This window comes from Pogona vitticeps, chromosome 1, assembly GCF_051106095.1.
Source record: "Pogona vitticeps strain Pit_001003342236 chromosome 1, PviZW2.1, whole genome shotgun sequence".
Classification (NCBI taxonomy): domain Eukaryota; kingdom Metazoa; phylum Chordata; class Lepidosauria; order Squamata; family Agamidae; genus Pogona; species Pogona vitticeps.
In genome coordinates this window covers 210940792-210966869 of record NC_135783.1, presented here as the reverse complement: position 1 = coordinate 210966869, position 26078 = coordinate 210940792, and the positions used below count along the sequence as shown (strand labels likewise).

At 38.9% G+C, this 26078-nt stretch overlaps 1 protein-coding gene across 29 annotated transcripts in view; it reads right to left on the bottom strand.

Moving 5' to 3' along the window:
* Positions 1-3843: 3843 nt before the first annotated feature.
* Positions 3844-26078, bottom strand: part of BAZ2B (bromodomain adjacent to zinc finger domain 2B) — a 297222-nt gene continuing 274987 nt past the window's right edge. For 14 of the 29 annotated variants that reach the window (XM_072982530.2, XM_072982542.2, XM_072982556.2 and 11 more), the window contains 9 exons: positions 24400-24676; positions 22971-23126; positions 22421-22581; positions 21159-21469; positions 20626-20761; positions 18746-18892; positions 13991-14256; positions 8707-8850; positions 3844-5318 (listed from right to left, as the gene is read on the bottom strand). In XM_072982530.2, the coding sequence (XP_072838631.2) occupies positions 5165-5318; positions 8707-8850; positions 13991-14256; positions 18746-18892; positions 20626-20761; positions 21159-21469; positions 22421-22581; positions 22971-23126; positions 24400-24676 (1752 nt within the window). In that variant the 3' untranslated portion in view covers positions 3844-5164. The remainder of the gene's footprint in view (positions 5319-8706; positions 8851-13990; positions 14257-18745; positions 18893-20625; positions 20762-21158; positions 21470-22420; positions 22582-22970; positions 23127-24399; positions 24677-26078) is intronic. The other 15 variants (XM_072982539.2, XM_072982550.2, XM_072982579.2 and 12 more) reach the window with 7 other exon arrangements.

Below are 26078 nucleotides of genomic sequence, written 5' to 3'. Positions count from 1 at the left end.
TGGTGATTGAGGTGTGTAAATATTAAGTGCTGATAATTGTGTGGAACCACATTATGCAGTTCATGGTCTCAAACTGTTATTGCGACTGCATTATACTGTGTGAAGGTTGAAAATCTGGAAAATGTCTTCTGAATGACAGGATCACATACTGGGATTTGTGTTTCAGTCTCTTCAGTGGTTTGTTCTACAAACATTTTGTAAGCCTTCACTAAACTTTGCACAATTCTGGTGAGTCTCCCAGGGTTTTCAAGGTATGAAAGTGACCAGTCTGTGCTTCTTGTGGTGTAGCAGGACTATAGCTTGCCCAAGACCACCCAGATGGCGCAACATGTAATCCCATCAGTATTTACTTGGCCTAGAATCTATGTACAGAAATAGTCCATTAACAAATTGTAAAAATACTTTGAAAATGATGTGCAGAGAAAGTCAGCTTTCTCATTAAACTAAAAATTTAAAAGCCCAAGCCAAAACTGTGTTTGTATTTACAGAGTAAACCAGAATTTTCACTAGCCAGCTGTCCATTGTGCACTTGGAAAAGCTCAGGTTGTACACTCAATCGTGTGCTCAGGTGCATAATAGATGGCTGGAAAAACGCGAGAACTGGTCGTGCCATTGTTCTAATGTATGCATTAGTCACTGTAACATTTCTAAATGTGTCTGTTGTTCTCTCCTGCATGTCTAGAGCAGGCGCCTGACCGCCTAGGATTTTTTGTTAGATTTTCACTTGACTTGCTTTTTGTGTTGGGTACTTAATGCTGATTGATGTTCCAAAACAAATAGCAGTTTGATATATTTGAGTTGTATTTCTGCCCTGGCAGTCCATCCACTCTGATAAACAGCAGACAAGGAAAATTATTTAATGAGGAGGTGAAAAAATCTTCTATAATCCATGATACAAGCCCTTCTTGAGGGCTCGATCAAACCAGCCAAAAGAACCACAGTTATATTGATTTTACTGTTTTTTTTTTAATCGTTTCATAATTTTCCATTCACAAGACACACAGCTAATGTTGATTCATTTGTCCTGGCAATCAGTTTCTTTCCTCTTTGCCAGAGGAACAGTTTTACTTAATTCCTTGTCATTTCAGTGTGTATGTGAATGTCGTTGTTTATTTCCTTTGTAAAAGGGGCAGTTGTTTGGCGTACCTATTATTACTATTATTAATTATTAGTAGTAGTAGTATTAAAAATACCAGTCATAATTATATAACAGTATTATATAATAGGTACAAGTTATAACCAAAAACCTAAGTATCTGTTAAAATATCGGCACAGTATCTATGCTGTTCCTAATACTGCAGTTTTTTTGTAGCACTGATAGTATGGTTTCTGAGATCTGCAACTGCTTATAGTATGAAATTTCTTGATATTGTTCCCAAAGCTGCAATGACAACGGGGACCACTGAAGTATGTTTCATCCACAAGCAAGATGTTTCAATTGCCAGGTCTCTGTAGTTTTTCCAGTTCTTTATTTTCAACTCTGGCATCCCCTGGAATTGCATTGTCACTGATCCAGACATTTCTTTGTTCTATTACTACTATGTCTGGTGTGTTATTTTCAAGGTGTCTATCCAGAAATCCCACAAGACTATGACTTCCTCATTTTCCGACACCTTCTCTACCTGAAGAGATTCCCATGGGTTTTTGGAGGCTGTTTACCTGTTGATTTAATGGCTACTACTGTGTTGACTTTTTATGTACTGTATTAGCTTTTTGGTACTTATTATCTTTATATATATAATTAAGCATTACAAGGGGTCTTGCTATAACTGAGGTATATGGACACTTCTGTCTCTGCTAATAACTTGCTCTTGCATCTACTAATAGTTTTTATAAATTTTCCTGTCCCTGTACATTTTCAATAAAAATATAATGGCTGGTAACAATTCTTGGAAGAATCATGCTTTGCTATTCTGATATCCACCCAGATGAAAAGGTTGTGTGTGGTGAAAGTGAAGAAAAATTCAGTATTAAAGATTTTTCTATGCATCAACAACTTTACATTTTTTTCCAGGAACATTTTAGTATTAAACATGGTCATAAATACAGTTAAGTCGTGTAGAACAAATCTTGTAAGCCTTCATAACCTGCAAATAAAAGACTGATCTCTAATTTGGATAAAATGGAATTGCATATTCTGAATAAAGTACAGTACTGAAATGGATTATCTACTTGTCACATGAATGTGGAAGTAATGTAACCTAGGAATAATGTATTTTTTAAATTTTACATATGAGAGATTTTAAGGCCACAATCTTATGTACTTTTCCCAAAAAGTAAATCTCACTGAACTTTTGTAACATTTCAGTATAGAAACCTCTTAACAGACATTTTAAAATCTATTACCAACTGACCACCACCAACAAAACACACATTCCAATAGAAATATTGAGCTTGTGTATCAACGGCAGGGGTGTAGACAATCCAAAGCTCCATGAATCACCTGCTCAGCTACACTAGAAAGCTGCCAGGGATAATTTTCTTCCAACTAACTAACCTAAGAAATACTCTGGAAGTGCTCTCGCACCACAGCTGAAACTGTGTCATGCAGCTATGCAAACATGCAAGTACAGTGGACTCTCGACTTACAGACGGCTCAACTTACAGACTTTTCGAGTTACAGACTTCTCTGGCCGCAAAATTTAGATTCGACTTGCAGCCGGAGAATCGACTTACAGACCAGAAAAAAGCCAAAATGGAACAAAAATGGAACAAAAACATCTGGTTACGGATTAATCGGTTTTCAATGCATTGTAGGTCAATGGAGACTCAACCTACAGACTTTTCGACCTGCAGCCACCATTCCAATACGGATTAATTCCGTAAGTAGAGGGTCCACTGTAAACTCCCATGAATTAAGAAATCTTCATATACATTATCTATTGCATACTGAGTTGCATAACTTGGCATGCTACAGGAGATGCCTACAGAAATTTCTTAACATGGCAATTCACATCTAAAAGTTAAGCTGTTTGTATAAATGCACAACAGCCATTGTTCTACCCTAGCGATCAGCACTTTGAATGTTATGGTGCATTTCTCATGTCACACTTCTGGCTCTCTTGAACTGGTTTGCCCAAAGCCTTCTGTTTAATCGTCCCACAGTATTTATGCAGTTCTTGAATAACATCAGACTCACATTACTTACTTTTAAATTTGACATTTCAGATAACCCTGAACAGGCCTTGGCATAAATATACAGGCTGGATAATAACAGTCAGAAACCACTAAGCAAGGCATGTTTTAGGGCAGTGCTCCCAATCTTGGGTCCCCAGATGTTCTTGGACTGCAACTGCCAGAAATTCTGGCCAGAACAGCTAGTGGTGAAGGCTTCTGGGAGTTTTAGTGCAAAAATATCTGACAAACCAAAGTTGGGAACTACTTCTTTAGGGGAAATCATGCCATGGGCAGAAAATCCCTTATAGTGCTGCCTCCCCGCTTTGTGTGTTTTTTTTAAGTATAGGCTTTTTTGTACAGGGGCATGATTAGTGCCCAGTCTATAGAACAGGGATGGAGGAGATTGAAGACAAGCATAGCTTTTCTCCCCTTTTCTTTTCCCTTTAGCTTAGTGAAGACACTGCTAGCAAGCTCAAATTTCCCACCCCTCTAACTCAGTAGCCACGGCAAATGCTGGGTTTTCCTGCTGCTAAGGCTACTTCCCTTGAAAAGTACAGCTTTGACTGTAGCTTTCACCAGATCATTTCTCTGTTATCTCCATAGCAGGTCTTCTATTCACAATGGTGCATGAAATGCAAGTAAACAGTAATTTTTTAAAAATTATTCTTTTAAAAAATTCTACTTCTGGGTAGAATATATATGGAATTAAAATAACTGAGAAAAAACTGGTTTGCAAAACAGTCTTTTATTGTATCCGTGCCACACATACTAGTGAAAAATAACACTCCTAAAAAAAAAAGAAAGAAAAAGAAAATAATGCTACCTTTTCCACAACTGTTTGTTTTAAATGAAACTTCAAGTACTGTTACATAGGTACAAAAAATCTGGTCTATCTGCCTCCAGCGGGCCACCACAACACACAGTAGATAAAACACAGTGGGTACAAATGTCTTTTTGTTATTTCTGTGGCAAGGCAAATGGAGGGAAATGTTTTTATGAAAAAATACTGTGCGCATAGGAAATTGTCACAATTTTATTCCACATGGATACAAATGATTATACTTAAATTTGAGGCCCTGGTGGCTTGAAATTATATAACAAAATAGAAAAATGGAAAACTAATATCCCCTACACCCTGTTTTAAAGGCAGGCACTACAAATATTAAGGAGACTCCACAGTGTTGGTAGAGGATAGTTACTGTACAAGCCATATAGCTATAATTATCTTAAAACTAAAATAAAATGCTACAGTCCTTCTAAGGCATAAACAATAATGTCTGCAAACAATATGTACACATCATACATATTTAAAACAAGACTTAATATAAACAATAATGAACAGTATATACATATGTCTCATTTTTTCTTCACTGTTTTGAAATACAATTTAACTACACAAGTGATGCAGCAACATATATATAAATGTACTTGTAACTCTACAGTAAAGTTTAATTTTTCGTGCTTTTTACAGCACATCAGTGTAAACAGTTTTACTTGGCTTTGTTTTATATTTTAAAACATTCCTTGTTGTATTTTCAAGATTTAAAGCAATTTTATTTTCTAATTCTTCCTTTTCACAGAAAACGAAGAGTCTGAATGCTATTTAATCATAAATAATTCATAAAATTAAATACATTTACTAAAAATAAACTACAAAGTAAAAAAATGAAAAATAGATATTTATTGAAAGGGAAAACAGAACCTTTTCCCCCCGAAGTAGAGCTCTGGTGGTTGAATATTCAGTGCGTTTTGATATATTTTAAATTGCTATTGCACTATTACACCCCTTATGTTTAAATTCTTTGGGTGTGCTTCCCTGTTCTACCTAAAAAAGTTTGATAAAACACACAAACCAAGAACCAAGGGCCATGGTTGCTGTAGGAGTGAAGCCTCAAGAATTAGTACCACTCTCCTGTGATACTTTAAGGAAAAATAAAACAGTCATTAGGTATGCATGTGCCTTGTACTTTAATGTAAATACAGTTCACATTGCTGGTCTCATTTGTCCTCAAATAAGAAAAAAAATATATATTGAACAGTGATCACTTCAGCTCACTCTGAAGATCTCTGTCCATTTTTTTTCAAAATGTTTCCTCATATTGTGGCCCGCTCGGCCTATGTCAGAATCATCTTCATTAAACGTTTCACAGTTGTCAAACACAAGCCTCACATCAACAGCAAAGGCTTCAAGGTTAGGGTACCTGAAACGGGAAAGAATAGCAGTCTGAAAGCCAAGTATCTTGAAACCTCTACCAAAGAGAAAGAAATGCCAAGATTTGTTTAGCATTGTATTGTGCAGGAGTCAACAATTCATACCAAAGCTTGGTAGGCAAGTATTATTTTTTGTGGATCAACTAAAAAAACCTAATTGTACTGCAATAATACTGTAGCAATATGATACTCGGCCACAGACAGAAAATTTTGTTTAAGTGGCTTGAGTATAATTCACGTGGCCATCACAGTTCAATGAATGGAAGGAGAGATGTGATGCTTGCTTATTGATAAACAGGCTCCACCATCTTCCAGCAGGAAATAAATACTTGCATGGATGAGCAAACACAGCTGAGTGAGATCAACTGCATCTTGCTTTGGAAGCTCCTTTGACTCTGCCTGGAATCACAGCTTGTTTGTATCTGCCTGGGAGTGGTGAAGGGCACCCATGGGATGCAGAATTATGTATATAATGCACTGTAATATAATGTATATTATGTATATAATGAACAAACTTAAAGCACAAGAAGTTCACCCAGTTGTGGACTCCATGTGAACCATTCATTGGTACAGATGATTTCTCCTCATAGAAGATTTTGGCTATAATTTTTGCTAATTTACTGAATTTCTGGGAGTAAGTCCTATTACAAAAACTGCAGCTCATTCCATGTTAATGACCAAGATACAACCTCTCCTTTTTTTCCTAGCAGAAATGCAAAACACAAACACAAAACATTATTTTGTTCTTCTGACACTAATATTCTTCCTTATTGCAAAAGCAAGCACAGGCTGCTAAAAGCCTTGTATTATTTCACTATTTGTATCTCAACTACTGTAAACACTGAACAATATGGCAACCAAACTTAGAGGGAGTGAATACACTGGACGCAGCTCTATATAAATGAAGTTAAAGCCCATAAAATACCTGCACAATGTTATCTGTTTTACATTAAACAGCCCCAGAACCTCTCCAACAGGGAGCAGTTCAGAAAAAGTGAGCACAGATGACATGCAGCATTTTCTGGACTTCAAATGCGAAGAATCTTCAGGAAACTTCACAGATAAAACTGCTTGGCCACAATGTGACTTGTAACTGACAAAGATCTGACAGGCAGATCTATGGCATTTTGCTTGCTCTGTGTTAAAGGATTCTTTTTAATTTGTGTTGCCTGAAGATGTGGACAGGATCCATGGAGAGGCAAGCATTTTATTGTGTATGAGACGCATGTCCTCCTTGGCTCACAAAAACAGCTGGGGAGAATGCCTGAGTGTGTAAAAGGAATTGTGAATGCTTCTCTAGACAAAGACAGGATTCTATCCAGCATGAAAGTGGCAGCTGTAAGGACTTCTCCATTGAAGAAGCCTTCTCTGAAGTCCACTGCATGGCACAACTACTGGCCTATCTCCAATATTCAGTTTTTGGGCAAGGTACTGAAGCATCCAGTAGCACCTCAAATCCAAAGGTTTATAAATGAGATTATCTAGATTTGTGGTTCTCAACCTTGGGTCCCCAAGTGTTCTCTCCCAGAAGCCTTCACCACTAGCTCTGCTAGCCAGGATTTCTGGACAGTGTAATCCAAGAACATCTGGAGATCCAAGATTGGGAACAAGTGATCTAGATCCATTTCAATCTGGGTTCAAGATTGTTTAGGGCAGTGGTCCCCAACCTTTTTAACTCCACGGACTGGCTGGGGAAGGCAGGGCACCCCCTGTGCTTGTGTGCATGTGCAAAGGAACAGGCGTGCTCTTGCGCAGGCAGGCGCTTGTGCACATGCATGAAGGGGTGGGGGAGCATGTGCACATGCACAAAGGGGTTGTGCGGGGGGAGTGTGTGCGGGGGTCTGTCTCTGCGGCTCAGGGCCGCAGACCAGGGGTTGGGGACCTCTGGGTTAGGGGACTAAAATGGCTTTGGTTGTCTTGGTGAATGATCTACACTAAGAAATAGGCATGGTTTTTCTGTTGATTCTGCTGGATATCTTTGGATATTATCATCCATGATAGCTGTCTCAGATTTGGAGGCAGTAGCTATTGTCCTTCCCAGAGGGCCAAACTCAGAAGGTAGAAACTCCAAAGAAACTCTCTTGATTCTAAAGCTGTGCCTGATGTCAGTAACGGACTGCATGAGAATGAGCAAACAGAAGTATACTCCAGGCAACCTTACATTAAAAGGCAGATGGATTCCTTCTTGAACCTGGCCCAGGAAAGTGTTTGCACAGTTGAACCTGGTGCACCTGCTGTACATGTTCCTGGAAATGTCTGATTTGGCTCTGGTGACACATGACTTTTTAATATCCACTTAAATTACTGTAAGCCGTTCCAGATGAGGTTGCCTCTGAAGACTGGAAATTTCAGTTAGTTCAAAATGATATGGCTAGGTTGTTGACAGAGGCTGATTACAGGAATTATACAAATCCCTTGTTATAACAGCTTCACTACCTATCAGTATAATTCTGTACACAATCCAAAGTGCTATGTAGAACCAATGAAGCCCTACTTCCCTGGCTTTTGAGATTTTCAGTGAAGGGCCTTCTCTTGGTCTTGCTGTCCTCACAACATGTCTGGTGAGGACACAAGAGAAGGCCTTTTCAGTTGCTGCTCTCAGGCCAGGGAACTCCCATCTACACAAGGCCAGGTCGACCTCTCTTTCTGTTATTCCTCTGCCACCAGGCAAAATCCTGTCCACCCAAGCAGGCCCTTGGTAGCTGAACTATCTTGTGACAAGGGAGTTTTAGTGGGAGAGCACAACCCTTTACTGTTCTAGAATGCGTTTTTGGTTTTAAACAATTTTTAAAATGACTGGCTACTTAATAATGATATCTGTTTAATCCTTCTTTAATATTCCAGTTTATTAAGTTTTCGTTATTTATATGCCACCATGGATTCCTCAACAGGGATAAAGGCAGAACAGAAATCAAATCAATCAACAAATAATTGCCAAAATATTGAAAATTGTTTCTCTCACAAATGAAAATTATCTTTAAGGCAGGCCTGGCATCCACAGATCTGGCTACTACCTTAGAACGGGTTTTCTAAACCTAATATGAATAAACACTTCCATGCCTACACAAATGTGAGGAAAAAGTTCACCATGATTGATGTAGTTGTGACAGTAACCTTGTGGACGTTTTCAATACATGGATAGTAGGCTGGTCTGATTGGTCATTAACAAATGCAGGAAAGCTACTGAACCTTGGGTCCACTTTGCCAGTTAGTAATGTCTACTCTTTGGTGTCCTCACTGCAGAGATTTTTTTATCTGGCTGTGACATCATAATAAAAAAAAATACTGGAAATCTCACTCTACCTCACTTGTAATTAAGAAAAGCTGATTATTTGTCCCCCGCTCCCCATGTGGTTCCTCTGATTTTTTTTTACTTACTGTCCACTATTAAGTTTCTCTCGAATGGTGGAAAAATCCATGGGTTTTTTAATAACTTTCCTATAACCAGGAACATGTTTCAAGTTTACAGGAAGTAGGAAAGGCCATGCATCTTCATGAGTTTCCAATTCAGACAGCAATACACTGAGAAAACAGATACAAACAAACAATATAAAACAAATCAATGCTAGGTATATTATGTAAATAAGGAGGCAGCTTGTAGTAATGCACATTGTACCAACAAATAATAAACTTAAGTGAGAATTTGAAAGCAAAACAGACATTACTTGAGAAGAAAAAGGAACTCTCAACTTGCAGATTAGTATGTTTAATCTATACATAATGAACACTCCTACATGGCTGCCCTGTGCAAATACTGGAAGAAGGCAGATTCTGACTCTCCCTATACTCTTGAGCTACCTGGACATTTCCAGATACAGAGAAAATTATACAACACACCAGTTGATTTCTGCCTTCCTAATCAAGTCCACCATCTTTCTCTCCCACCGTGACTCTTTTTCTCTCCTGTTCCCCCCACCTGATCAGTCTGGTTTGTACAGGTTGCACAAAATGTCTACTTCCATGAATTTTGGGAAGGTCAGAAAAAGATGTTAGAGATAAGTCATAATTAGAGATGAAATGCAAGTTTGTTTATAGAAAGGTGACTGAGGTAGTTTTTCCTGGTTTCTGAAATCAGGCTTCAAAAGATCTAATGCAGCTGTGTTAACTACGGATGCCCAATCTAATATGTCCCCACAAAACATCCTCAAACATTCGCACCATCTTGTTCCATAGACCATGGGCTTTGTTCCATCACGCAGAAATGTGTACTCAAATACGACCTGCACAATGCGCAATGACCACGATCATCAAAATCTCCCAAAACCTATGTAAAAACATTGGTCTAGTTTTCTACTGTTTTGTTCCACAAAAGTCAGGTTTTGCATAATCATGTGTACTCCTCATATATGAGGTTTATCAAAACCCACATGAAAAGATATTGTCACATCCTCCCGACCCATGCCAAACTTATTTTAGATTTTTTATCACTTTGTTCATCAAACCCCCACTGTTTCCCCCTCACTCAAAGCATAAAACAGACATATCCAGAGTAGGAGCTTGGAGCATGTCAAAAAACAAAAATGGGCACCTCCTCCTCAAAATCCTATGCCAAAGATTTGTACTAGCCAATATCCTGGTTCAGATCACGAACTCCTAGGGTGCTGCAGCCGGGAGCAGGTGGTTTGCAGGAGAACAGGGATTTCTGAATATGCAAATACCATATACTTGTGGTTTTTGTGGAGGATCTCTCAGCATTTCCTTTGTCCTAGGTCACATCAAATCTCAGGTCAGTCCTGCAGCACATTTACAGACCTGAGCATCTATATATGTTAAACATCCATATATATTACATTCCATTTTCGAAGTGTCCTCCTCCAACAAATCTTTGTGTTTTCCAAAAGATGTTCTGTAAATCCTGCCTATCGTGACAGGAGTTGGGTACCACCCTAGTTTTACTTAACTTTGGTGATCTTGTCTTTCAATTTTGAATATGTTGCCTCACTGGAGTGGTTTTTAGATTACACTGAGCCTTCTTTTCTGAGCTATATTTTCTGCATATCTTTGGTCTATACTGATTTTATATTTTCAGCTAGATCCATATGCTGATTCATTATCAGTTTATAGATTAATGACAAAATTCCCTTTTGTTTGCTTGCTTTTGGTTACCATCTCAAAGGCAGGAAGAGATGCACAACCTGCCCTTTATCTTCTAACTTGTACCTCATCTTCAAAGATAAATGGATAGCTTGATGTATATGCAGACAGTTATATGTTGTCTGTTTGAATTGACTTGTTGATGAAGAACTTGTTTCACGGAAGTGATGGGAGGTTTCCCACACTGCAAATCCCACAATTTACTCAACATGGTATTATTCTTTGTTCCTGTTCCTTAAATGTTTGGTACAGTATATACTGTTCATCATTATCCCTCATCTTCATTATGTGATTCAATTTTAAAATAATAATCATACTGATATGTATGCATACATAAAATTCTATTACAGAGAAATGTACTTCAATTTTCTCCCTGTTGGATCTCCCATCTGTACTGTCTCTGAAGGTATCACAAAGGCACAAAAAGGGATTGAAATTAGGGGACCACAATGTTGGATTTTGAACCAGCATGTTAACTATCATTAATGTTAACAAGCAGATGTTTGACAAGCAGATGTTTAGAACTGGTTTTGAAAGTGAGATATAGAGATGACCTTGTGTGTGTGTGTGTGCGTGCGTGCGTGCGTGCGCACACGAGCATACTGCATGATCCATGTTCTCACTTTGAGTTTATGTATTGGTTATTAGGGAGTTCATAGTTATGACAGCTAGGAAAGCACATCCTACCTTAGGTTATTCCATCCACAACTTTCAGGAGCTAAAAAAAACCTAAATACCTACCTAATTATTTTCTAATGGCTTTAACAGGTTTTGAACCATTCAATTAGTTTGCTTTTATTAGGAGAAACTGTCTGGTATTATCCCTCTCTCCCTCCCTTCCTATGCCTCCACCCTGACTTCCGTGTCAGAGGCTACTATCTGTGCATTTCCAGGACATAGGCAAACACCAAACAAGAATATGAGAAAAAGCCCAGAGAGCTTTGCACACTCAGATGGTGCCATTTAACTGTTGTTGTTTTTTTTTTAAAAAAAGATGTATACCACAATAAACATACTGGATTGAATCCAAAACACAGGAAGAAGGTGAAAATGCTTTTGCTCTGCTATAAGAACGACACAGCAAACTGTATTAAAGAAATGGTGAATGAGGTTTTTTAAAAAGCAACCTTGTGTGTGTGTTTAGTCGTTTAGTCGTGTCCGACTCTTCGTGACCCCATGGACCAGAGCACGCCAGGCCCTCCTGTCTTCTACTGCCTCCCAGAGTTGTGTCAGGTTCATGTTGGTTGCTTCGCAGACACTGTCCAGCCATCTCATCCTCGGTCGTCCCCTTCTCCGCTTGCCATCACACCTTCCTAACATCAAGGTTTTTTCCAATGACTCTTTTCTTCTCATGAGATGGCCAAAGTACTGGAGCCTCAGCTTCAGGATCTGTCCTTCCAGTGAGCACTCAGGGTTGATTTCCTTTAGAACTGATAGGTTTGTTCTCCTTGCAGTCCAGGGGATTCTCAAGAGCCTCCTCCAGCACCACAATTCAAAGGCATCAATTCTTCGGCGGTCTGCTTTCTTTATGGTCCAGCTCTCACTTCCATACATCACGACAGGAAAAACCATAGCTTTGACTATTCGGACTTTTGTTGGCAAGGTGATGTCTCTGCTTTTCAAGATGCTGTCAAGATTTGTCATCGCTTTCCTCCCAAGAAGAAGGCGTCTTTTAATTTCAGGGCTGCTGTCTCCATCTGCAGTGATCATGGAGCCCAGGAAGATAAAATTTGACACTGCCTCCATATCTTCCCCTTCTATTTCCCAGGAGGTGATGGGACCAGTGGCCATGATCTTAGTTTTTTTGATGTTGAGTTTCAGACCGTTTTTTGCACTTTCCTCTTTCACTCTCATTACAAGGTTCTTTAATTCCTCCTCACTTTCTGCCATCAGAGTGGTATCATCTGCATATCGGAGGTTGTTGATATTTCTTCCGGCAATCTTAATTCCGGCTTCGGTTTCTTCCAGTCCAGCCTTCCGCATGATGTATTCTGCATATAAGTTAAATAAGCTGGGGGACAATATACAGCCTTGCCGTACTCCTTTCCCAATTTTGATCCACTCAGTTGTTCCATGACCAGTTCTAACTGTTGCTTCCTGTCCCACATATGGAGTAGGAAATGGCAAGCCACTCCAGTATCTTTGCCAAGAACGCCCCATGATCAGAAACAAAAGGCTAAAAAGCAACCTTAGGTGGACATAAATGTGGACGGTTTATGCACAGGTTTACACTAGAACCTATACAACCAGAAAAACTTCTCTGGAGGCGAGGATTACTTTTCACATCCAATAATCTAAACTGGAAGAGGTTTTCAGCTGTTTGCCTTGTAGGTATTGCAGAGTACCAACACCCAACAACCCACACTAGCATGGCCAATGGTAAAAGATTACCTCATCTGTAATCCTAAACATCTGGAGGAACAGAGCTTCCCCTCCCTCTGGGCTAATGGAAGGGAAACTGTGGATTCAACTCATTAATCTACCATTTTATTATTTTTTTCCCAATACCAGATGACCCACAAAAGAAACTAAAGGAGATCCTTCAACCTCTGGGTCAAACTGGATGATATAGAACAAGAATTGGAGAAAAACAGGAATACCTTCTGTGCTCGCAGATGTCTGGCTGTCATAGTATGACTTTCTACGTTTTTAAATTTGTTTTGAAGTTTGTAAACCGCCCAGAGTAGACCTTTGGTCTAGATGGGCGGGATAGAAATAAAAAAAATAAATACATAAATTTCTCTCACCTGTAGCTTGCAAATTAGCTTGCTGTGTTTTGTGATGGGACACTGGTAGATAAACATGGGGTCTGTTCGCAAGATTAATTGCTCAGACACAAAGCATGGAGGGAATCACACTGCTGGTATCCTAACATATTTTTAGCTTCTATGGCAGACCTGGGCAAAGTGCGGCTGAGGGCCACATACGGCCCGTGAGCTGCTCCTGTCTGGTCCGTGGACAGTTTTGAACATCAAAACCATTTATAGCTTTTTGTCTAAAGTTGATCAGTTGCTTATCTTTAATATACCGCAAAAAACCTCTTTAGTATTTGTGAAGATTAACAAGTTTAAAATAAAAACAATCATAACATCGCTGTTCCATTTTATTTTTAAGTAAAGTTGGTTCGACCCCCGAACACAGTTCAGATTTTTCATGTGCCCCCCCATAGAAATTAATTGCCCACCCCTGTTCTACAGACACGAGCTTTCTATCACCTAGTTTGACTGTAAGGCAACCTTCAATCATTTCTAAGGTGAAAGGGCCAATAGGTATGTGTAGAAAAAAGAAGTCTTTCCCTGCAGTTTTATCACCCAGATTTCTTTTCCTTCCCAATCAGGCTCGGATACTACAAATGAATCTGTCTGGGACAAAGGTGACAGGGAGAGGTAAGCTGCAAGGGTTCTGCCTCATTCATCCCATTTACTACTAACACTGGACCCTCTTCTTTCAACAAGATGGAAGCAGACCGAGGCTTACACAAATAGGTCAATTGTCGTCACGTGTACTTTGAAAGTATACATTTGTCCTTGAGCGATGTTTCAAATAAATACACCTTCAAAGTCAATACCTGCATAAAGCCATGTCCTTAGATTCATCTCGTTTCACTTTCTTCACAGGGGAAACACTTTCCTGTTTTGATGGGCTCACAGAAATATTTTCATCTATTTTCCTTTTTTTGGAATCCACTTTCCCTCTTTTGACAGAGCTGCTTGTCGACGCAGAGTCCTCTTCTTCCGGGTCCCCTGCTAAAGGCACCTTCTTGCCTTTCTTGTGTTCATTGCTTTTTTTCCCTTTGATCTGATTTTTTTTTACTTTCAACGTTTGACCACTTGCCTGCATCAGAAAAAAAAATCTCAATAAACAAACACACACACACACACAAATGATAGGCCAGCAAATGCTCATCTTCACTGGCAACCAGTTCTACACAGATCAGCATGACACTGACCACTGCTGTCTTTAACAAAAAAAAGGAGGCTCAGTTCAATGCAACATGAAGAGCAGACAAAAGCACTCACCTGTAGAGCATTTCAAAAGGCCTGATATATTCTTCAATATTTATTTTAATACATGTGTCAGGCATTTCTGTGGAAGAAACTGCAAAGCAACACAGATCTCCTCAAGGCCACAGAATTGTTCCGAGGGGGTGAGAGCAATGGGGGATATTCACATGGATTAAGGAATGAGGAAAAAAATTATAACCCAGGAAATTCAAAATATGAACTCTCCTAGTTCACAGTTCTATAGGATGTTATTAGCTGAGCCATGATTCTTCTGGATGCAGGTCAGGCTTGTAATTGTTCTTGTGAATGTCACCATATAAGTCCCGCATCTCTCTGCCACTTTCACCCTTCCTCCAGCAAACAAATCAACCCTTGGAAAGAGAAAATTTCTTAACTGGAACATGTTACAATGAAGCTAATGGTATTTCCCCTTTCTCAATCTGTGACCAAGATCTAAAGCAGGCTTGTCCAACCTGCGGCCCGAGGGCCGCATGCGGCCCAGGTCAGCTCGTAATGCAGCCCAGTGCAATTTTTTAATTTTTAAAGAAATTCCAAAGTTTCAAGTTGCACTGCCAGCACTTGCGGCCGGAATGTGGCCGGGGCATGTCACAACAGTAGAGGGGGAGAGGAGGAAGGAAGGAGTGGGAGGGGAGGGGACGGGGGGGCTGCATGACTGCATTGCGTCGTCCCCGTCAATAGGTGGACCCCATCCCGGCCCCATAAAGCCACCTGAGTCGAAGCTGGCAGCCTCTGCTGTCTGAGATCACAGCTGCCGGTAAGCGCACTTGGAGCGGGGCTGTGGAGGACAGCTAAGGCTGCCCCCCCATGCGGCCCAAACCAAATGTATGTGTGGCCCAAACCAAATTTTCATCTTCTAATGTGGCCCAGGGAAGATGAAAGGTTGGACACCCCTGATCTAAAGCATCACCGATCAGTGTCCAGTTTATTTAAAGGGAATTTTCAACTCTTCTTCCTAGCTGATTCTGCCCCCTATATATCCTCCTTCAAAGAAACCCTATTTTAAAGAAACTCCCTGGAAGAAGGGAGAAACTTTCCATGGGAAACAACTTTAGGAAAGAAACAGAGCAGGGAATCAGAGTCATAAAAATATGTCTAGAAGATACTTCAGAAAGTACAGTGGCTTAAATCTGTTACTTCCTACTAAACCAGATCCAGTGAACGAATGGGATTTGTTAAGTAAACACTTATGTAAATCCCACTGATTCAGTGGGCATATATGCTTGTTAGGACTAACAATTGGACTTAGCCCAGCAACTGGATGAAAGTGAAACAGGGCTTTGTTTTTAAGAATGTTTATTATCTATCCTCTTAAAACTAGAGCAACTTCAAGGCCATTATAAAGTTCCAGAGAGTAGCTCACATTTCTCTTACAGTACGCAGTCTTCAAAGGGCAAAATTAATCACTATAACAGCACTGCTCAATCAACTTTAAATAAAGGCTGCAAAATTACAATAAACAACTGCACACAAAATGAAAGCATGTGTTTAGAACATAGTTAATATTTTTACATTAAAGGTGGAAACAAAGAGCATGCTAATTAAACAGACCATTAATATTTAAATAATAAGAAGTAAATGAAACGAAGAGATAAAAAGGGAGAGCACACAAAACAGACTTCTGGAGTGAGATATTAGAAAACAATGCCTGAAAAAGCTGAAGTGTGACACAATTAAAAAAACCCTCTTCATTTGGAATCCAAAGAACTTGAACAAAATGACTACAAATGGAAGAATACTGAGAACAGGAAAGACAAGGTAATGGTTAGAAAAATCTGGAGGTAAGATTACACATAGGAGGTACGCATTTACATAATTCCATCACAGAAAGTTATTCAAATTTTATGGTTTGATATATTAGGCTAAAGAGCCTATCCTGCCCTCCTGATACATGTTCATTTCTGATAGACATGGTTGATAAGATGCTTGCTCACTATATACAGTGGTGCCTCGCATAACGATTTAAATTGGTTTCAAAAAAAACGTTATGTGAAACATCGTTATGCGAAACACCATTTTCCATAGGAATGCATTGGAAACAGGTTAATCCGTTCCAATAGGCACAGATTGCCGTCCTTAAGCGAAAAAACCCATAGGAAACATCGTTAAATGATACAATGTTTCCTCCATTGGAATGTATTATAGCTGACTCAATACATTTCAATGGCTTTGCGAAGTCAATTTTTGCAAAATTAAGTGTGTCATAAAAGGATCAAAAATGGTTTTAAATGCTTGGATTAGCTTCTGCACCCTCTAAAACGGATGCAAAAGTTAATTTGGCTTTGATCTGACTTTTCGTTAATTAATGGTGAATTTTTCCCCCCAACTTTTGACAGCTGTCAAAATCTGACAGCTCCATTATTTCCTATGGGGGAAGAAAAAATTCACAAAAAATTAATGAAGACACAGCAACTGTTCCAAATGCTTGGATTCGTTAGAAGACCCCCTAAGTCATGTGCAAACCTGATTTGGCTTTGATCTGAACTTTCGTTAATTTATGGCGAATTGTTTTCTCCCCCATAGGAAAGCATGGAGCTGTCAGATTTTGACAGGTCCATTGGTTCCTATGGGCCGGAAAAAAAAATTAACCATAAATTAACGAAAAGTCAGATCAAAGCCAAATCAGGTTTGCACATGACTTAGGGGGTCCTCTAACGAATCCAAGCATTTAGAACCGTTTTTGACCCTTCTAAGACACCTTTTTAATTGAAAAAAGAAACATCGTTAAGTGAAGCAGGGGACCTAAAATCGCATTCGTTATGCGAAGCATGGTCCCAAACTTCGCTAAGCGAAAATCGCCCATAGGAAACATCGTTATACGGTGCATATTATTTCCTAAAAAAACACATCGTTATGCGAATTAATCGCTAAACGAGGCAATCGTTAAGCGAGGCACCACTGTAAATTGTGATAACACAAATTAAAAAATCATAATATATAGTTTGCCTATTGCATCATGCTATTTACAAACACTTCACAGATTATACTCCTTTATGAGCCCATGTGAAACATTTGATGCATACCCATAAAAATGTGATGTACTAAATTGGTTTGAATGACTGCAGGGAAATGCAGTGGGCAAATTATGCAAAGAAAAATCTAAACTGTTCTTTATCCTGGACTTTTGGAGACCCTCTCTCAATGGTCTGTGGAACAGTTTATTCGAAAATCTAAAAGGAATGATTCTGAGTATCAGTTGGGTTTCCAAGGCAAGTGGACAAGTACCATGACGCAACAACGTATATGGTGACTACAGTGGACTCTTGAGTTACGAAGGTCCCTACTTACGAACATTTCGAGGTACGAAAAGCTCCAGCCGCAAAATTTTGGTTCGACTTGCGGCCGGAGCTTCAACCTATGAAAGGCAGGGGGAAAGGGTGGGAAATTCAAAGCCTCCTGTCCCCACAGGAGGCAGAGGGCACCGTGGACGGGAGACAGAGGGCAGCAGAGGGGGTTTTGAAGCCTGGGAAGCCGAAAGCTGCTCCGGCACGGATTAATGCTGGAACGGATTAAATGGCTTTCAATGCATTCCTATGGGAAATGGACCCTCGTCCTACGGACTTTTCAACCTGGGGCCACCGTTCCAATACGGATTAATTCCATAAGTCGAGGGTCCACTGTACTGCACTCCTGCTCTTGAGGCTATTTCTTCAATTGAGAAATGTGCTCATTCCACATTGCTTCAAAACATTTAGCCTAAGATCCAGAACAACATGCACAATACCTCCACAGAAAACTGATTTGTTTTCAAAGGTTGTTTCCCTCTTCCTGCTTCCGCATGCATCCTAATCATATTAATAATCTTAATCTCAATAATTTTACAACTGCAGAGCTAGAAGGGATCTTGTGGGTCATCATGTCCAGCCCATCAAGGAGTGATAGTATGAAATCAAACTCCCAACCTCTAGATCCACAGCCAGAAACTTAAATCACTGAGCTAACCAGCAGTTCAAAACCTTTGCCAAAACAATGCAAGTGATGCATGCTTTTGAAATTTCTTTTCATCTATAGACTGAAAATATCCATTTACCTGGTTAGATTTGGCTAGTAAGATTTGCCCTTATGCAATCCAAACAGGTAAGCTTTTATTGTAGAATCCTCCCCTGCCCAAACTTCCATGGTACAGTGGATGACTCACTAGGCATGTAGATTTTTTTTTTAATCTCATGAAATAATAAGGTTTGCAAGGATCTATGTGCAATTATGCCAATTATTAATGACAATTATCAGACAACCACAAAGTGTTAAAGCGAGAAACTCTCGGGACAGGAAAAACAGATCAATTTATAAATGAACATTACCTTTGCTATACAGGCAGGGCAAAACCAATCTCCATCTGGAATGGTACTGATCTTGGGTCTATGGCAATAGGTATGGCAGCCTTTGTCACAACCGTCGCAAAGCAGCAGCAGTTCTTCGTTGTCTCCTTTTCTGCATATTTGGCAGTACTGCAAAAAAGAGAAATTAACTAAGACAAACATGCCTCCTTCAATTATGGAATGTGATAAAACAGTACACTATGTGTGGGCAAAAGAGAAATTATGTGATTTAAAATCAGATTCTCAGTCAACAGTTTCAGGAGCATTTACACTGACAACAGGACCTAGGAAGTACAAACATGGCCATTCCACTTTACCTTCCCCTGCAGCCACTGCATTATAGACCTTACCCTATCCTTATCAGCTCAGCTGAAAAGAATTGTAGAAATTATAACCATTTCATTAAGACCAATCATGTTCTTCCCAAGGTGTTTTTAAAACTGACACTGTATTATGTTTGCATTTCCACAACTGTTTTTGTTCCCACATGGAATCTCCTAGAAACACTGTACAACACCTCATTTATCTAAACAGCTTGGGTTCAATAGTTAGGAATTCCAATAAAATCCCAACTAGCACTAAAACTGATGTAGCGCAAAACTGGGAGGAGGCTAAAAGAAAACTGAGATTTTTAAGTGCCATAAAATCACATTACCAGCCACTGCACTGAATTTGTCTCCAGATATTTTGCACCGCCAGGTTTAAGGAATTATGGAATTTAAGGCACAGAGCCCTTTCCTTTAGAGGAAAACCATTTTCCTTATTTCTAATTGAATATGAACTGCTGTACTAGACCATTAGCTTTACAGGTACAAAAATGAAACTTAGAGATAAATTCAAAAAATTTCTAAGCTAATTTAGGTAAGGGTCACAACTGCCAAAAAAGAAATATTTAAGGTCAGAGATTATAACCAGAGATTATTAGCTTTACATTAGAATCTATTTGCTTTTATGACACAAGCAACACTATGCATTATGATGAGGGAACTGCCTAATTTCAGTTTATTCTCATTTTAGAAATGAGGGCTAGACATTGCAGCACTTCTAGTACTATTGGAAAGCCATGTTAACTGAGGGAGGAAACTTTTCCCCCTTATTCACAATTTACATAATATATGTTGGAAACAAATGAGTCACAATAAGAGATTAAAAATAAGTGTAGTAGTTTACAGTATCCATAAAAGTGGATGAAGCTGTTAGTTATTTTGACAGTAATATATTCATTTTCAATTGCTAGCATTTATCCATTGGTTACTATAGTATAAAAAGCTTAATTTTCAGAAATTTGATGCCCAGAATTCATGCAAAATCTCTCTACATGCATTTGCATGCCTTTATGAATATGCAATTAACACAGCAATGCTTGTTAATTTGTCATTTCTATGCGGAGATGGACATTTCAGCCTGTGTGCTTCTATAGTTGTCCAATCTACACATATGTTGTTTTAAGTGGGCATGCAAAGAAGCCATGCACATCTTTTAAGCATGTACTTTGCATCTTATTTTTCTGAAAAAGCCTTTAATTGCAGTCTTTGACACTGAATCCTCATAATGGCAACACAGACATTGTCATTTTTTCATTAGCAAAGTGACCTCTCCCAGAGGGAGGCACAGAAATGCCCATTCTAGTTTTTAAAAATAACTCCATTCAAAATATGCCAGTAGAAGGGCTATTTGTCATAAGAAAGTTCAGAATGCTGAAGATGGCTACAAGAAATGTTTCTTCAAAATCTATCAATGTAAAAAAAGAGTGCAATTTAACTTGTGTAATTTTCATAGGCAGCAATGAGAGATACACTGTCAATTGAGGTATCTGGAAAGGAGGAAAATAGGATACATAAAAATCAGTTCACAACACTTACAACTTTCATAATAGATTTTTCCCATGCTATTGATTTCTGTAACTGCTGAATGCACAGAGCTACCTGTGCAGCACTGCGAGCTTCTGACAATGCCCTTCTCCATACCCTTAGCCCTGGAGCAATATCCTCTTCCATTCTGCATTGAAATATAGAGAAATTAAGCAGGTCACATCCATTTTCATCAGGTTCTGAACGTGGAACAATCATTGTCACATTGAAAGCCAAGCAATGACAAAAACGTACACAGCCAGTAAGGGTAATAAGGCTTAAGCAACTAAATTTGATGTAGTGCACAGACTGTGGCTACGTGCCTCAAAGCTTAGTCACAACCAGTTAAATGTAAGATAACGTTGCAGGATTAACATACAGAACGGGAGAAAAAAAAATCTTTACAAAGCACCATGCATAATAAAACGCGATCCATGGGGATCAGAGACATACAAGAAGATACAGAGATAAAACACACAATAGAAAAATAGGCTCCATTTAGCAAAGAAGCACAATAATTTTTCAAGTTAATCTCAAAAACCTACCCGTCACCATCACCACTAACGGATGGTGCAGGAGCAGGGACAGTAACTGTGCCCACATTATCCAGTTTGATCTGAATGGTGGTACTTAAGGGGCTCTTCAGATACCTTCGCTCTATGTTCCGCTCCAAGTCAGCAAGCCTGGTTACAGCTATATCTAGAGGGTTGTCACTCTTCCGTTCTAGAGCGTTGCTACTGCCTTCTTCTCCACCAGCACAATCACCATCACGTTTCTTGTGCAATTTAGTAATTGACTTATGTTCATAATATACCAGGTCTTCCCTTTCCGATGCTGGTTCAGGATACATCCAACCCTATATTTTAATAGAAAGGTTTCCACATGTTTGTTTGTTCCTGCAATCACCTAAGTTTGGGCAACGGACCATTTGTTTGATTTTCCCACAAAGTGTGTGTCTGTTTCCAGAAGTTCTCAAACATTCTGAGCAAAGGCTTCTTAGCTTTTCTTTCCTGTACCACTTGGACAATAAGAATTATTACATATCAGAACAGGGCTTTACGGTAATAACATTATGTCCTATAGCAAATCTTTCTGAGAAACATGGACAATCAGCAAGACAAGTCTTATGTAAGAGATAGGCCTCCACTCACATTCAAGAGTTAGTTGTGGCATGGGAAGAACATACGTACTTGCTGTTAAAATCCACATTGCACCCTATTGTCTTATAAAATTAAGAGACATATTGTTTCATAAGCTTTATCCCCAAAGTGCCTTAAGGAGGCAGTTAGGTATTACAGGGAACAGTAGGCTGCGATGAATCCACAACTCCCAAAGATTTAGTAAGGAAGAAGTAGTGTATGTGATATCATCTCACTAGTGTGAGTTAACAAACTAGAATGTAGGCTGAGGAAATGCTACATGTGATGAAGGGCTTTGCTCAAAGGTATATCATCTGCTTCTTTTCCAGATGATTGGCATGTCTCCGTCATAAGGTCTTAGTTAGGCCCCTAAGCTCAGAGAATTAGCTGTGTCACTCTTCAGATCCTGGTTCACTCGTATGCCCTCTCTGAAGATTTAGCATCAGAAATACAGAAATGCCATGACTTCTGTATGAAACAGTTAAAAAAAAGAGAGTAAAGAATCATTTCAGGCTAGGTGTTCTTCATCTAATGAAACTAATCTAATGGATATTTTTCAGTAGGACATGGGAAAGTACTTATCATTAACTGTAAAAGAGCTGCTCTTAGCAGCTCTGAATTGTCACTTTTGCACTGATATTACCAAAGACAGGTTAAGTATGCTTTACCTTGATTTGCAAACTAGCTGATGCCACTCTTCTTTCTAAGTCCTCCACCTGCTGAAGAATAGCAATATCCATGTCCATGGCTTGCTCTTCTATGGACCAGTTCTCCACAATATCTCGTGTTACCTGGTTTTCATCATTTTCATTTACTTCAATAATTGCAGCTGCATTTGGGAATCAGATTAGGTTGCTTTTAGTATACTTTTCAGTCTAAACGTGTTTGAAAGCTCAGGAATTCTTCCTTTCAGTTAAATGCACATTATCTACACACTACATGAAAGCCAATTATATGGGCTCAGATTTTTTTTAAAAAAAAGATCACTCCAAATTTTGGATGCACGTGTGCCTATTTGTGTAAAATATCTTTGCCTTGTTCAATTGATGTGATTTTTTTATTTTTAATAGTTGAGAAGCCATTAACTATATAGCACTCACCTTGATAAAATTACCTTGTTATATGCTTCACAGAAGGCAACTCGGAAAACTGGTGAATGCCTTAGGTATCTATGCTTTTACAATACCTGTGTGAGTATGTGTTATTTTAGCTACATACCATCTTTATTCTTGAGGCAGGCCAAAGTAATATAATCCATATGTTTTTGTATTTGCTTCTGTAAGGCCTTTTCTCTAATTCCCCTGAGATGTAACACTTTAAGCAAAGCTTTCAGGTCCTCTGGGTCAATAATTCTCCACCAGCCAAACTGCATTTCTGAATAAAAACAAGGAGATAGTTTTCTTTTCTTTTCTTAAATACTTGAAACCTACTATGTTTTTACAACAATAAACCTTTTGGCTCAGATCCAAACATAAAGACATAGGGGAGAACGGCAAGCACAGCTGAGGTGTTTTTTTTTCTTGCAGCAAATACCTACCCCCCAAAAGACAAACACTTCTTACATTTTATAGCTTGAATTTAAGTTTCATACAGTTTCTTCTGTGGCTTAGAAATGAATAAAACAAATTTTAAAAAGTATAACTTTATAAAGCATGTGTGTAGTGTATACTGTGTATCACCCATCTGGGAACCGTGAACTCACTAAAGAAAATGTGGGATAAATGTAAGTATTAAATAAATACTAATTACTGTATCTGTAATCCACGTTTTTGCCATTAAATTTAATTCTGTTTTAATACAGTTGACCTTGTTTTGTGTTTCAATGCTATCCTTTCATGTAATATTGTGAGGAGAGGCCTTGTGACTCATCTTTTGGAGGAATGCAATAAATCCAATAAACTGCTAGATAGGTCAAGTAGTTTAGACCTCTGGCTGCGGAGCCAGAGGTTAGGAGTTCGATTCCCCACTGTGCCTCTCTGGCAGGGCTGGACTCTATGATCCATAAGGTCCTTTCCAGCTCCCAGTTCTAAGATGATGATTGTGAATCTATCTATCTATCTATCTATCTATCTATCTATCTATCTATCTATCTATCTATCTATCTATCTATCTATCTATCTATCTATCTATCTATCTATCTATCTATCTATCTATCTATCTATCTATCTATCTATCTATCTTTCTTTCTTTCTTTCTTTCTTTCTTTCTTTCTTTCTTTCTTTCTTTCTTTCTTTCTTTCTTTCTTTCTTTCTTTCTTTCTTTCTTTCTTTCTTTCTTTCTTTCTTTCTTTCTTTCTTTCTTTCTTTCTTTCTTTCTTTCTTTCTTTCTTTCTTTCTTTCTTTCTTTCTTTCTTTCTTTCTTTCTTTCTTTCTTTCATAGTATGTATAAGGTGGCACACAAACTCTCATCTTCCTCGTTTTATTTTCACAACTATCTTATGAGACAAACCCAGGCTGAGACAGAGTGGCTAATTCAAGATCAGACTTTGAGTTTCACAACTCAGTGGGAATGCTGAAATCCTAGTACAACATTCTAACCTCTATGCCACACTGATTGCCACAGACTATTTAAAAAGTTAATTAACTCAAGGCTAGAATTCTAAAGCCAGCAGAGATATCTTTCTTAAAGGGAATGATATGGTACTTACCCTCTGGGATGGGCTTCGGGCTAGGATAATCAACTGGTTTGGCTACTTCGACCACAGTAGATGGTACAGAATTTTGTTTCTCAGCTTGTGGCACTGGAGACTCACTTTTACTGGTTGGGACACTAGGTGTCAAGAATGAATTGCCATTTCCTTCTGACAATCCCAGTCCTGAGCCCATGTTGGGCAAAGGAGATGAAAACTGGAGATTTGAAGTAATGACTCCAGTTGGCCATCCACAGAACTGAAGTCCCATTACGGGCAATCCTGTCTTCATCTGCTAAGTGAAAAACATTTTGACAGGTATAGCCATTAATTCTACCACAGCAATATATTAAAAAACTTGGGGGGGGGGAAATAACTAGGTTGTTTTTGCACCAAACAAGATATAAAGATACAGAAACTATTGATTAGTAAAATTCTTAAAAAGCAACTATACTGATAATTGGGGAGGGGGGGAATAATACAACATTTTAATGTAAGATGGAAACATTAAAAAGTTGTTCTTCAAAAAACCAAATCATTGAAAATGTTACCATATTCTCCAGAAAATGGTTAGCTTTTTGCAGTCGCTATAGCGATTGCAAAACAACGATTCAATGGTTTTTTTTTCGCTTTACGTTGAATCGGTCCCTGCTTCGGGAACCAATTTTTTGCTTCACGACGATCAAAAACAGCTGATCGTCGGGTTTTCAAAATTGCCTCCCACTGTTTTCCGGACCTATTTCCAGAAGACAGCGATCGAAAATAGCTTCCCCTATGGAGGATCTTCGCTTTACGATGAGGTATTTCGCCCATTGGAACGTATTGACCAGTTTTCAATGCATTTCAATGAGTTTTTTAAGTTTCGCTTGACGATATCGCTTAACAGCGATTTTAACAGAACGGATTATCGTCAAGCGGGGCACCACTGGCAATAATAAACAGGCTGCCAATATATCTGCACTAGCCCATTATTCTGAAAGCAATGAGGTTACTTCTTGGTAAGCACTTCAGTTGTTTCAATAATCTTAGAGGCAAGGAATATAGTCTATCATTTCTACCAGCATTTATCAGGGGGTGGGGGGGAGGGGGGCATATGGCCCCCAGGAGCTCCTGGTACATTTGAAGGGGGGGGACAAACTGGAAACAATTCTCCACACACCACCTTATAAGATTCCTTATGCAATTTATACAATCCAGATTCAGCCTATATTTCTTCCCCATTGTGTTAATGGCCGTGGCCCAAATAAAGTTAAGAATGGGTGATTTAGACACTCCAGAGTGTGAAAGGAGGCAAGGAAAAATGGGTTCCTATTGTTCTGAAATGCCTGAGGGCAAGGAATGATCAGGTCTTCACAGAGTTGACCTCTTACTGGCCTTGAGAAGAATACCATCTGTAGTAAATTGTGCATAAAGAATGTGAAGAAATACTGTATTTTTCGCTCCATAAGACGCACCTTTCCATAAGATGTACCAATTTTTTAGAAGAAAACAGGAAAATATAATCTGTTTTCTTCGCTCCATAAGATGCACAGACTTTCCACCTCCCTGTTTTGTGGGAAAAAAGTGTGTCTTATGGTGCGAAAAATATGGTATCACCAGATTACTAATTCTCAGTGAGACAGGCAGGAGACAGTGCCCTGAGAGATTATAAACTCCCAAAAGATTTCTTTTCTCTAGCACAAGAACAAGGCAACAAG